Source organism: Astatotilapia calliptera, chromosome 19 (assembly GCF_964374335.1).
Source record: "Astatotilapia calliptera chromosome 19, fAstCal68.1, whole genome shotgun sequence".
NCBI lineage: Eukaryota > Metazoa > Chordata > Actinopteri > Cichliformes > Cichlidae > Astatotilapia > Astatotilapia calliptera.
In genome coordinates, this window is record NC_137440.1 from 7,769,283 (window position 1) to 7,782,012 (window position 12,730).

Sequence of the window (12,730 nt, forward strand, 5' to 3'; positions counted from 1 at the left end):
TGTTGGTTTACTATAGTGTGTGTGTGTGTGTGTGTGTGTGTGTGTATATATATATACACATACACACACACACACACACACTCTACGCTGAAAAAGAGAGATTATCTCAAGCTGTTTGCCAAATAAAAAGTAGTAGTGATGTAAATAAGTGTGTGCTTGTGCTCACTGTGAATTGGTGATCAGATTGTCGTAATGTTTGATATTTATATTAGTGCCCTTTAGACAAAGGTTCCTTCTAATGTTATTGACCACCTTGACCATTTATCTACGGCCACTACCAGGACAAAACGTTCCCCTCAGCAGCCTTGTTCATTTAGAGGATATTACAAAAGGTCAAGACATTATGTGCCACATGGTTACATAAAGAATGCAGTGTATTTTCAGTATGCTAATCTGCTGTGGAAGTAAGAAGGTAATCGACTCAAAATAACTTCTGGGTTGTGCCAAGTAATGCAGCTGTAGGACCGTGTGTGAAATACAGCTCCATGCTGCAAACATGCATCTATTTCTACTTATGTTTCTATTTTTTTTTTTTGTCACAATCTTGTTTTAATAAAAATAAAAACCCACTCCTATATTTATAAATTGCAGAGAGAGATTTTTATGTATCTTAACACGTTTCCAAAAATTTTAAGTTATCTGTTATTTCACCTATAAATTTCCTGCTCTGTGGGGAATTAATAGGCATTGTTGGTGCTTTAAGTATCATCCTTCCATTGAAACAAACCTCGGTGTAAGCGCTATTATCAATGTTACTGACATTCATCCTCGCATGGGGATAAAACGCTTCAACCGCTCTTTAACCAGTAGATGTATTTACAGCGCCGCCTTCAGGACTGTTTTTATATTCCCAACTTCACTGAAAGGGGATCCTGTGTGTATTGGTACCATAATTACTGAATGAGTAATTACGTGTTTTAATAAATATTTATCTCGAACTGATGTATAGGCAGAAAAAAATATCAATTTTTAGAGTATAACATCGTCTCTGTTGCACTGCACCTGCGCAGATGACCGCAGATCTCTTAAGTCATAAGAAACCTGGCAGTGCAGGTGATCAGCTCTGTGAGGTTATTAAAGGTACGCGGACAGAGTCGCGTTAAATCAGTTAAGTCGCTCTGCCGCTCTGGGCTGCATGGTGCGGAGCTCTGACTGTATAAACGATGGACGACGCGACAGCACTTTCTCCCATGGTGCAAAAATGAAGCCAAAATATTCCCCTCGTGGAAGCTGCCATATTGCGCTTTTGGAGCCAGAGTGCGGAGGAGTGACTTGAGGTGGAGCGACTGCGTCACGCTCCCACCCACACACCCGCTGGACGTGACCGCAAAGTCTGTATTTTTGAATGATTCCTTAGTTTTTGTTATCCATTTTTTAACAGATGACATCAGCTGCATACTCCACAGAGACCCAGAGTTACTGTTAATATCAAAAATGTAATGCTGTCCATTGAGATTTTAACAGAAGACTGTGAATGTAATGGATCTAAAACTGTTTAAATCTTCAGAGCACTCTACAGCCTGGTAACAACAGCAGCAGAAGGTTTCAGTAGTGTATTGTAATTTGTTCTTTTTATTTAATAATAGAGTCCACATAATTATTACCAGCTACACCCACCATGGGAGAAACTGGTGAGAGAGACCATCAGGACCAAGCTGGGTTTCCTGGGTCTAGAGGTTTGGAGAAATCCAGATGTTCTGTTGACCCACTGAGAGAGGCATCATTTCAGAAACATCAGAAGAAATGAAGTTCATCGCAGGGATCAAGGAGGACCTCATGATCTTCACCACCAGCTCCCTTACAGAGAAATCTTCAGAACTCCACTGTAGGCCCACTCCAGAAGAGACCTTTGGTTTGTTTAATGTTATAAATACTTGGACTGAACTCTTACATAAAGATATTATATTCAGTCTTGTAGAAATAAATATATATATATATTATCCTCTCTGGTCACTGGTATGAATGACTCTGAATTATTTTGTGGTAAATAACACACTATTGGCAAAAAAAACACAGTGAAAGAATTCCAGATCACTAGTTTTTAGTCATCAGGTTTTATTTAATTGTGTCAGAGAAAATCTCATGTGCTCTTCCTGTGTCTGAGTGCATTCAGTGTTTAAAATAGAACCTCTGCAGGTCTCAGATCAGCAGCTTTCTGAAACACCAAACTGCTGATATGTAGTGACACACACGGTTACATGGGTGATTAATCCTTTTGACTTTTTGTCTTTAACTTTATCAATAAAACAGCTGCAGCTTTCACTGACAGCACATGTGGTACTTTAACCTTTGTACTGTTTTTTTTTATCAGTTAATTCTGGAGTTAACATGAACATGTTGGATATCTGTCTGCTTTCACTGGGTGGTACAGAGGTCTGAGTCTGAGGGGAGCTCCTGTAATCACGAAGAGAACAGAATCATCACAAACTGAAATATAAAGTTTATCTCTCAAATATGAAATAAAGCTGATCCTTCTTGGTCCTCACAGAGTTCTACTCTTGCATTCTTTCAGTTCTACAGTTCTGCTGACATACGAGCTGCTTATTAAAAAAGGCCAAAGCCTTATATACCATACATACTATATAAACAACATATATAAACAGATTTTCCAATATAATATTTACCTTTGAGTTGTTGGTGCTTTGTAAATGGAAATCTCCAGAGATGAGAAGATGGAGCAGGTTTAGAATAGAATAGAATTCAACTTTATTGTCATTGCACATGTCACAGGTACAGGGCAACGAAATGCAGTTTTTAGTTTGTAGTCCTGGTTCAGTCTGCTCCTGCATTGTGGTCACTGACATACAGCAATGTTAAAGCTGCTGCCTGAGTACTGAAAAACAAATAATAATGCTACAAATTATTTCTCTTAAAGGATGTAAGCTGTCCAGAGTGCTGCACATATAACTTTGTGACCATTAACATGAATTCAGATTCGTTTTTTTAACCTGAATATTTGAAACAAACTCTGTAAATATACATGTATATTATATATATACATATACATATATATATATATATGTGTATATATATATATATATATGTGTATATATATATATATATATATATATATATATATATATATATATATATATATACACAGAGGTTTTCACAAGTTTCACCGTGATTGCAGCTGCCAGTCAAAGCTGATATGATGACGTTGCACCCCAATTTAAAAGCATTATAGCAGTAATTAGAATCAAACTTATGGGAAAGGAGACCCCTTGAATATAAATGATGATAAATATTGATAATCAAAGAAAGAATATTTGCTAAACAAAAGTTCGAGGAGAAATTTGTATTTTATCCACTAACACGGAGGAGGCGGGGTTTATGACTTATACTGCAGATCTATGTTGTTTGAGGGGAAAGCTGTCCGCGGCGCTGTCTTTGGTGGACCTGTCTGTCTCCGTGTCTTGTGGGCCGGGTCATGACACTTCAGGGGTGGGTCTCCTTCAAGAAACACGCAGCTGGATTTGTGTATCTAGCATCCCGGAGGCTGGCGGTTCCCAATAACTATAAGCACGTGTGTCTTTTCAGTCAGTCTGCAGCTAACATGGCAGAGGAGGCGAAGAAGCTAGCTGCTTACGCCGCCGTGGATAACCACATTCAGGTACAGCAGGTTCTGTTACCGTTCACTCTCTGCTAGTTTGTCGCTTACTATTAACAGGATTTGAAACAGCAGTATATAGTCTTATCTGCGTGTTTAGATAACAGCGTGCTAGTAAAGTTGGCTAAATATACAGCTAGAAGACCAGCTTAGTGATTTGTTACCGTTATCTAACTTGCACGGTTTGGAAGCGAATTAGCTGAGTTAGCTAGCTAACTTTGCTTAGCATTAAGCAGTGCATGTTACATGTTGCAACACATAGTAAGCCGCTAGCTAAGCGGTCGCTGTATTTGACAGAGCCGTACACTGCTGATTTAACACGGCATGACCGCTCACCAAATGTCACATTAAAGTCTCTCCGGTATCCATTTGGGCCGATGATGATGATGATGAGGGGCGTCCATAATAACCTTTTACTGTTGTGCAATTACGATTTGTATGTACACTCCTGCACCTCCGATCGCCTCTGTGTTCAGGGTTTAGAAAGTCAATCTCATGAAGCAAAACGCTGCTGAGCAATACAGAGCAAACAAGTCTGCTTAAGAAGTGAGCTGTCTGCACGTTGGGTTGAACAGAAGAGCCCAAACCAGCAGGTCTGAAGCACGTGTCCAGGCTCTTCTAGTGGGAGGGGCTTAGATGAGACAGGAGAGAGCTTTCTACCTGCTGAAACCTAAAATCTTGGTATCTTGTGTTTTAGTCATTTTTAGTATGCCAATACATGAATTAAACACTCAGCAGTCCTAACAAAGTAGATTCATGATATGATCATTGCTATTATGATTGCAGTCATTTAAACCCTTATGCATCTTTTGATGTTGTTTGTTTTTCTCCACACATCCTCAGGATATTTAGCCTCACTGCATTTGTTTGACTTTATTTGTGTTTTTCTAGAATAATCAGGTTGTTGGTGTGGGCAGCGGGTCAACTATCGTCTACGCTGTGGATAGATTAGGTGAGGGAAACCTGTACGTCAGAAGATAATACACCAACTTTGAGCTCTACAGGAAGATTTGAAGCTCTGCTCCAGTTGTGACACAGAGCGCAGTTTTTTTTTCTGTCTTAACAACACAAGCAAATTCCTAAATGCAGCACCATTTGGGTCTTTATTAGAATTCATAAAATAGAAGCACTAATGGCCCTTGTGTTTTATCCCTCTCTCTTCTAGCTGAGAGAGTGCGTCAGGAGAAACTCAATATTGTTTGTGTTCCCACCTCCTTCCAGGTTGGTTTGCATATTTCACAACAGTGTGGAGCAATATGGCTTTGAAACATCATTTCCCCTTACTTAAAACTGTGTTTTTCTTTCCTCTGTGCTTTTCTTTTGTTTTTTGTCCCACAGGCTCGTCAGCTGATTCTACAGCATGGCCTCACTCTGTCAGATCTGGACAGGCACCCCGAGGTATGATGAGCTCATTGGAAATCAATCTGAAAGCCCTGATTTCCTGTCTATCTCTACTTACTATCAATAAAAATAAAAAGGGGGCAAAGCCCAACCAAATAAATAAAACATGATTGGGAGAGCTGACTATAGCATTTTCTACATTTAGGGAATGGTTCAGGAGTTTCTTTTGTATATACCGGTATCTGTGCTCAGTGGTCTGCTTGCATAAAAAATCACCGCCTTTGCTTTTGCAGCTGGACGTGGCAATTGACGGAGCAGATGAAGTGGACAAAGACCTCACGCTGATAAAAGGTGGAGGGTGAGTACAGTACAGATGTCTGATTGCAAGCAGCATCTGTCGTGTTTTCTCTCATTCATCCTCTTCTTCTTCTTCACCAGTGGCTGCCTGACTCAGGAGAAGATTGTAGCCGGCTGTGCTAAACATTTTGTTGTAATTGCCGATTACAGGTGTGTATCAGTGAACCTAAATGTCAGATGTTAGAGAAAGTGTGGTGTGGTCATTCAGAGGTGTAGTGAGCTTTTAAACATGGCCTATCTTGCCTAAGAGTTAAGGCTGTGTTGACATGCTGTTTTGAATGTTGTATGTTTCCATTTTCTTAGCAAAATATAAGGAAATGAAAGCGGGTAGTTCAGCAGCAATGTTCCCTCTAAGCTGCACGCATGCGCAATTGCGCACTGCTGGCACGCTCTTTGTGCACAGAAAATCTGCGTTGTGCACAGGAAAAAAAAAATCTACGCTTAATTGAAATTAAAATTAATACGTTAACAACTCTGTTTTGCAGTGTAAGTCAATAAGTGACTGGCTGCTCCCGTATGGGATTAGAAGATGCCACCTTATCCCATAGTCCAGCTAATGATGCGATTCACATTCGTATATACGCAGCTAATCAACGTGGTTGACAGGCTATGACAGCGTCCTTATGTGCCGACACCGGTGTTTTAGTTAGCAAAGCGGCTGATGTGGAGTGAAGCCACGTTAATGACAACGTGTACAACCATTGGAGATGTGAGCAGGACGGACGGAACAACTGACGGGAAAAAGTGTGGACTTTATACCAGTTTTTGAATTGTGTTGATCGGCCACGTAAAACCAGAGTTATGATAAATATATATGCAATGTTTGGTTTTCTTCCTGAATACTATCGTTGTTTCTATTTACTGCGGGAGGAAATGGTTAAAAACTGCGTTTTATAAGGAAAACGCTCGAAAGCCTATGAGCAAAAAAACCCCACCTTTTCCTATTGGTGGAAAAATGTACCATGTCGACCAATCAAAAAATGACATGGCAACATTGCATTTAGTTGTTTAGGAAGGGGGAAGTTTTAGGAGTGATGGTGTGTTTTGAGATGTGAGAGATTTCCGACATTTAGCGCAAATCTTGTGTAGTTAGTGTGTAGTGTAGTCACTAGTTTTGTTGTGTGTGTCAGAACAATGAGGCGACTGCTGAGTGTTACAGGTGTTACAGCAGTGATACAGCTCCTGTTGTCAGGCCTGCAGGTATCAGGCTGTTGTTCTCCTTTATCTCTTAGTGGACAGAAATTATTTTTTGGAGTGGCACAAATAATTTGTGTGGCATCAAATTTGATGCAGAACAGCTGATTGTTCTGTAAATAGTTTGAAATGTTTATTTAAAAAACGCCTTGGCTGCATTTTTAGGTAAACAGCTGCAAAAACTTTGTTTGCAAAACTCAGTTACTTTTTTGAAGAAGTAACTACATAATTAATTGCCCAACATTGGTCATTATATACTGCATTTTGCAGAGAGAGAGTTACAGACTCTCTCCCAGACCACAGACTCGTAATACAAGTCAGTTTGATATAGATAGATATATCTATATCTATCTATCTAATAGTGTTAACATACTACACAGATCATGAACAAGATTTTTATTTTCATTGTAAGTGGGATAAAGTAGTCTAACATAAATGTAAATGCTGTAATTTGATTATTTTAATAAACCGTGTAACTTGGATGGATTCGATGCTGGCGTGACCACAGTGCACACGTCTGCTGTTGCTCACAGGGGTCCAAGGGACCGCTCAGGGAGTTTGTGTGTTCGCTCAGACACATGAAAAATTAGAGGGAACATTGCTCAGCAGTGTACTTTTTTTAAAACCAGGGTTGATTAAATTACTCTGTTACAACAGAAAAAATGAACTGCACTGGACTTAACCTGTGCATGATTCCAAACATCCACCATATAAACCTGACCCGACCTTTAGGATGTACAGGACATGAAAAATTATTCATATGAAGATCTTGACTATCTGGGTATAATTAAAGGTGCACACTTGGGCTTTTTAGGGTGATGGGGTCTGGCCACCCTGCCAGGCAGGTGAGTGGTGTGGAAACCCATGTTTGCAAATTTAACTTGAATCTATTAAAAATCTTTGGACAAGTTTAAATCCAGGTGACTTTGGCCTCAGGAACCATGTAATCCTACTGTTTATTAAAATATCGTAGAATTCAGAGATCTGTTGAGGTGTCATTAATCGTTATGTTTTGGCAGACGGTTCAATATGATAGGAAAGTGTCTTTGTAGCGTTACCGTGTACGAGTGCTTGTAATTCCAAGACAGCACCAGTTTTACCACAGCTTTGAACCAGTGATGGAAATGTGTCCTTTCATTCTAAGTAAACTGACACTCGCTGCTGCCACATCAGCTATCACAGCCACATCGGGTACCAAATAAGACACTTTAAGTATTAAATATTTGTATTCATTTTCTTTTACTAAAATAAAAACAGGTTTTAGACTGATCTGTATCTATGTGAGGATCATTCGTCCAGATTTGACTCGTTCCCTTTCTCCACAACTCCAGGAAGGACTCCAAAGCTCTGGGCCAACAGTGGAAGAAAGGAGTTCCCGTTGAGGTTATCCCCATGGCGCATGTTCCCGTCTCCAGAACAATAGCCAAGCGTTTTGGAGGCGAGGCTAACTTAAGAATGGCTGTCAGCAAAGCAGTAAGTGGACTGACTCTAACATCTGTGACATCTCAGCTGCACCTCTGTTTCATTGCTCACAGCTTTGCTTTGGTTTTCCTCCTGGATTTTCATTCAGTGGTTCTCAAACTTACCATTGAACTTTTAGCGTTAATCAACAGTTAAAAAAGAATTTAAGTTTAAATTTAGCCATAGGCTGTGCATAAAAGAGACATTTCAGTGGCAGCATATTGGTTAATAGCCTTTGTTTGCTTCTGGGGACTGTTGTTTGTCCCGACCAGACTTCCATAGGTGCTACACCGCAGTCACTGAGCCCCATTTTCTACTTTTATTAGCAACATTTTAACCCTTCCCATAAAACAGAATCAAAAATGCTGCCGTGTATATCAGCCTGATGTTGCCTGTGTAGCTGGCCTCAGTGTAAAAGGTGATTTTACCCTCTGATCATCTCATTTCACTTATCCTACCTACTAGTATTTTTATCTTTAAGTGTGTCCAAATTGAAGGATGTGATGATGGATGGTGATACTGCCTCATCAGTGACAGTGAAGCATTACACTGGGCTTCACATGAAGGAGTTGAACCCACAAACAATAACCGGGACTTTACATTTTTCTATAAGTCGTTTACTGAACTTGGTGAAGCGAGGAGCACATAGTTAAACGGTTTTTGAGTAACTTTGAGGAAGACTTAGTGCTGCTGTGGACCAGCTCATTGGCTGCAGTGCCTGTAGTGTCAATCCAGTGCAATTAACTAACTGCGTGGCCTCGTGAGTCGGCTTCGTTAGAGGCTTGTGACAACTGTGTGAAACTGAGGAAAGTTTACACTGAAAGCGGAGGGCAAAGCCGCCTACACAGGCGCCGTAACTGCCTCATTAACACTCTGCAGACTTTAATGATTTGCCTCCTACTCTGTTCTTTCAAATGAACAACATCCAGCGAGAGACGGGAGCCTCTGTTTATTATTCCAGCTCTTAATGTTTTCATTGCTTTTTTTTTTCTCTTTTTTTTGTTTTTCCTTTTTTATGCTGTTGAGCCTGGAAACTGTTTTGAGTGCTAATGAGTGGGACAGTTTGTTTACTCACAGATCCTTGACGATCAGACATGCTGTTATTTAATTAAAACTTCCTTTATAATCGCACACGATCACTTAGTAATTACATGTGGCAGACCACACTCGCGTTTTGTAAACTGCTAAGGAGAACAATTATATTTCCAGCGCCTGAGATAACAAGCTTTGCGTGTGTTCCCATACTTTGCTGGAGTGACTGGGTTATGTATTTGTGGCTTTCAGGGTCCCGTGGTCACTGATAATAGCAACTTCATCCTGGACTGGAAGTTTGAGCATGCTCAGAACTGGAAGGAAGTGAACACTGCAATCAAGATGATCCCAGGTGAGGAGCTTGGGGCGTGTCTCGTTGTTGTAAGTATATTGGTCCATCCATCAGTGTTCAGAGTGCTCAGCCTGTCTCTGTGTGCTTACAGGTGTGGTAGAGACCGGGCTCTTCGTAGGGATGGCCGAAAGGGCCTACTTTGGCATGGAGGACGGAAGCGTGCAGGTTCGAGATCCTGCGGTCAACTGAGTTTTCCACCATCAACACAATCTCTCTCTGCTCATCTTTCCGAATGACCTCACCGCTCCCACAAGTGCCATAGTCTTGATTTCCTCCAGGTGCCCTACTGTTTGGGTTGAGCTGCACCTCCTGCAAAGCAAGGCAGTTTTCACACATCTCACTAGGATCTCACTGAAGATCACTTGGTTTTCTCATCCTGCTGGTGGTGCTTCAGAGTTTTAAAGTGCCTGATGAGTAAAATCAAGTGCGTCGCATCTTCTTTCTTTGCCTGTAATGTCCCCAGTTTGTCTTCCCGGTCACACTGGGAATTTTGGCTCTTCTGCAGTTAGCAGGTTTGACAGAGTCTCTGCAGAGTTGTGGTTCTCAAGTATTAAGGTGAACCACTGCAGTGCTGCACAGCCAGATTAAGGAGTGCCTTGAGATTTAAAAAAAGAAGACCTTTTTAAAGGCACATTTAAAAAAATAAAATAATAATAATAATAAAATAAATATCATAATTATATGTCAAAACATCTGCTAGGCCGACAAAACCAAAAAAACCCCTGTAAGCAGTCAGCACTAGTCTCCCTGCTTTTGGAGGGATGGCAAGAACTACTAATGAATATCCCAATTTAAGCGCAAGAGGCATAAAATGATCTAGTGCAGCTATGAAGCCTCTGGTAATGTGTTACAAAGATGCACAATATAAAGGTGGAGTGTAATGCAAGTTTCCTTGTTGAAGAAGCCTAACATGACAAAACAGTCCTGAATGAGGACAGATTGGGGAAATATATGTGGTTTCCTCTGAGGTTTCACAACTGCTCCTGTAAAGTTAGACTAATCATTGAAGGTTAAAGTCCTCAGCCTCGCTGTTTGTCCAGGAAAAAAGCAAAACTAATGCACGTACACATCTCCTTCCTCTGTCTCTGTTCTTTTTGTGCCTGTATGTCACCTGCATGACCGTTACTTATCCTTTACACGAGTCATCTGGACACTGAACGCCTCCCACTAACATAACTTGAAGTAGGTAATGATGGTAGACAGCCATGCTATTTAACTTTGGCGTGCTGTAGATTATGTAAGTTTCACTAGAACCATGAGTACATTTTGTGTCTTGTAATACCAAAGTAATAGAATGTTCTTTATGATTCAAGTAGCAAAAGTTAATACATTTTCATAGTTGAATGCCTTTAAAATATTTTAGTTTAAGACAAAAGCGTTGTCAGTGTTGGTGAAACTGCATCTTCGTAGTTCAGTTTATAGCATGGAGTCTGTCCCTTGAAGAAATGATCCCTTATGTTATATTTGTGGCCAAGTTACTGTCTCTGCCTGCATCAGCCATCACATGTTGTTCTTATGGTTTTCAAATTCAGCCGTTCCTTCGACTTTACTATGCCTTACACTGTGGTTTTATTTTTGTGAATGTGTTTGTTTCAATGTAAAACTCTGAGAGACTCTGGACATGGGCAGAGCTGTGAAATTCAAGATCAAGTCATGCAAATGCAGTCAGTTGGCAAATATGTTTAAAAAAAAAAAAACACTGTGAAGTGCACACACTCGGATCCTGTTCTAATGTTATTCCAGTCTCATAAATCAAATTCAAGTGGCCTGGAGATGAAAGGTTAAGCGATCTGGGAATGTGTTTGGAATATTTTTGCACCAGCATGGTATTTTTCTCCATTCTTTTCTTTACCAGTTGACTGTGATTATTATTATTTTTGCTGCAAAGGTTCTAATTTCTTTGTCAATACAGGACCAAAATTATAACTCAATGTCTTGTTTTATTTTTTTGTGATTTAGTGTGAGCATACTTGTTGACACTTATTTCCCTTTATTTAAAGCTATTAACAAAATAGCAAATTGAATAATAGTTAAAATATTAAGATGATATCCGTACCAATGTGTGATTTCTGAACATTATTTGACTTTGACCTTGTCAGTCACTGTACAACAGGTATACAAGGAACAAAATTTCATTACAGTTGGTGAAATATTGTGAAATATAAAATTGTATAGCAGCAGAAATCCTGTAACATGCGAGGGTTGGGACAACAGAGCATGAAAGAGGGATGAGGATGCAGTGATGATGTCTGTGCCTCGAAACAAGCAGCGCTTGGGTGCAGTGTCTTAAATGGAGGGAAGGCGAGCCTCAGTGATTTTCTTCCACCATCCTCGCCTCTCTTCAGTCTTCCAATCAGAGGTACTGCAGCAGCCACTCCACACATAGATGCAGCTGGTCAAAATGCCCTCTATGGTACCGCTCTAGAATGTAGTGAGGATGGGTGGGACTAGGGGGGCTCTCGTCATCCTGCGCAGGAAGTGCAGCCTAATGTTGTGCCCTCTTGACCAGTGACACCATGTTCAAAGTCCGACGTTCAGGATCAGGTTGTTGACTCCACACCAACTGTTACACCACCTCTCTGTAAGCCAGGTGGTCATCCCTGATGAGGCCCACTGCTGTTGCATTGCCCGCAAACTTCATAGTGTGGTTGGTGGTCATGTGTCAGTCATCAGCGTGAACAGCAAAGTGCTCAGAGTGGTGTTTTCCAGGTGTGCAGGCTTCAGTAAAGAGAAGAGGAGATGGTGTCCTCGGTGGAGCAGTTTAGTCACTAGGCACACGGGAATGAATATAACAAGCTGTGCTCGAGTTTGTGCAGAATGCAGGAAAGTACCACCCTCCTTTTTGACCACAGGGAGGCGCTAGATATTCAATCTGCTTGGTGTACTTAAGGTAGTTTAATGCCAGCACAACAAAATGTTCTATATACAGATTATGCGCTAATACCCTTATGTACAATACATAGCTAAATTCGTCTTTTGTATATTAAATGCTTTGACATGTTTATAATAACTTGTGTAATATATATTTATAACACAAAAAAATGTTCTGTAATGTCATGGAGAGCTTTGAGCTTTTCGCCTGTGACTTGAGTTATAGACATTATGTCATTGTTATCTCTGTGTAAATGAAACTGAGAACGATAACTCGTGACCAGGACCAGGAACTGCACCGATCTTCTATAGCCACGTTGATGCTTTCATGTTGGCTGTCTTGACAACAATTCATGAATGACAGCCTAAATGTCGAATCTAGTAGTTCCATTCAGTCACCCAGGACGCAAACTGACCAATAACGTCCCTGCCTGTCAGACCAACCTGTGTTCTTGGTTAGAGGACGTCAACTCGGACCAATCACAGCTCCGCTACGGAATTCGCCATCGAGG

General features: G+C 40.6%; 1 protein-coding gene and 2 long non-coding RNA genes across 5 annotated transcripts; 2 read left to right on the top strand and 1 right to left on the bottom strand.

Annotated features, from left to right (window-relative positions):
• Positions 1–1,006: 1,006 nt before the first annotated feature.
• On the top strand, positions 1,007–2,286 carry LOC145422417 (uncharacterized). The gene is made up of 2 exons (XR_013903702.1): positions 1,007–1,331; positions 1,587–2,286. It is a non-coding gene; the product is annotated as an uncharacterized LOC145422417 (long non-coding RNA).
• On the bottom strand, positions 2,039–4,220 carry LOC113011832 (uncharacterized). Its single transcript, XR_003270615.2, has 3 exons — positions 3,947–4,220; positions 2,625–2,833; positions 2,039–2,394 (listed from the first exon to the last, which is right to left on the bottom strand). It is a non-coding gene; the product is annotated as an uncharacterized LOC113011832 (long non-coding RNA).
• On the top strand, positions 3,339–11,273 carry rpia (ribose 5-phosphate isomerase A (ribose 5-phosphate epimerase)). Of its 3 annotated transcripts, XM_026151616.2 has the most exons (10): positions 3,339–3,444; positions 3,541–3,613; positions 4,502–4,562; positions 4,776–4,831; positions 4,949–5,008; positions 5,245–5,309; positions 5,390–5,458; positions 7,834–7,975; positions 9,248–9,347; positions 9,439–11,273. In XM_026151616.2, exons 1-10 carry the CDS (start codon positions 3,431–3,433, stop codon positions 9,534–9,536), a joined length of 738 nt encoding a protein of 245 aa, XP_026007401.2. In that variant the 5' UTR covers positions 3,339–3,430; the 3' UTR covers positions 9,537–11,273. The 3 variants fall into 3 exon arrangements, with proteins under 3 accessions (XP_026007401.2, XP_080149913.1, XP_026007400.2); XM_026151615.2 differs by having other exon boundaries at positions 3,393–3,613; XM_080293787.1 differs by lacking the exons at positions 4,502–4,562; positions 4,776–4,831 and having other exon boundaries at positions 3,343–3,444.
• Positions 11,274–12,730: the final 1,457 nt, after the last annotated feature.

Bases quoted from the DNA above. Each gene is read 5' to 3' on its own strand.
- rpia (XM_026151615.2), top strand. From the start codon at position 3,431: ATGACACTTCAGGGGTGGGTCTCCTTCAAGAAACACGCAGCTGGATTT. The intron at 4,563-4,775 runs GTGAGGGAAACC...TCTCTCTTCTAG, and splicing joins CTACGCTGTGGATAGATTAG to CTGAGAGAGTGCGTCAGGAG. The intron at 7,976-9,247 runs GTAAGTGGACTG...TGTGGCTTTCAG, and splicing joins GAATGGCTGTCAGCAAAGCA to GGTCCCGTGGTCACTGATAA.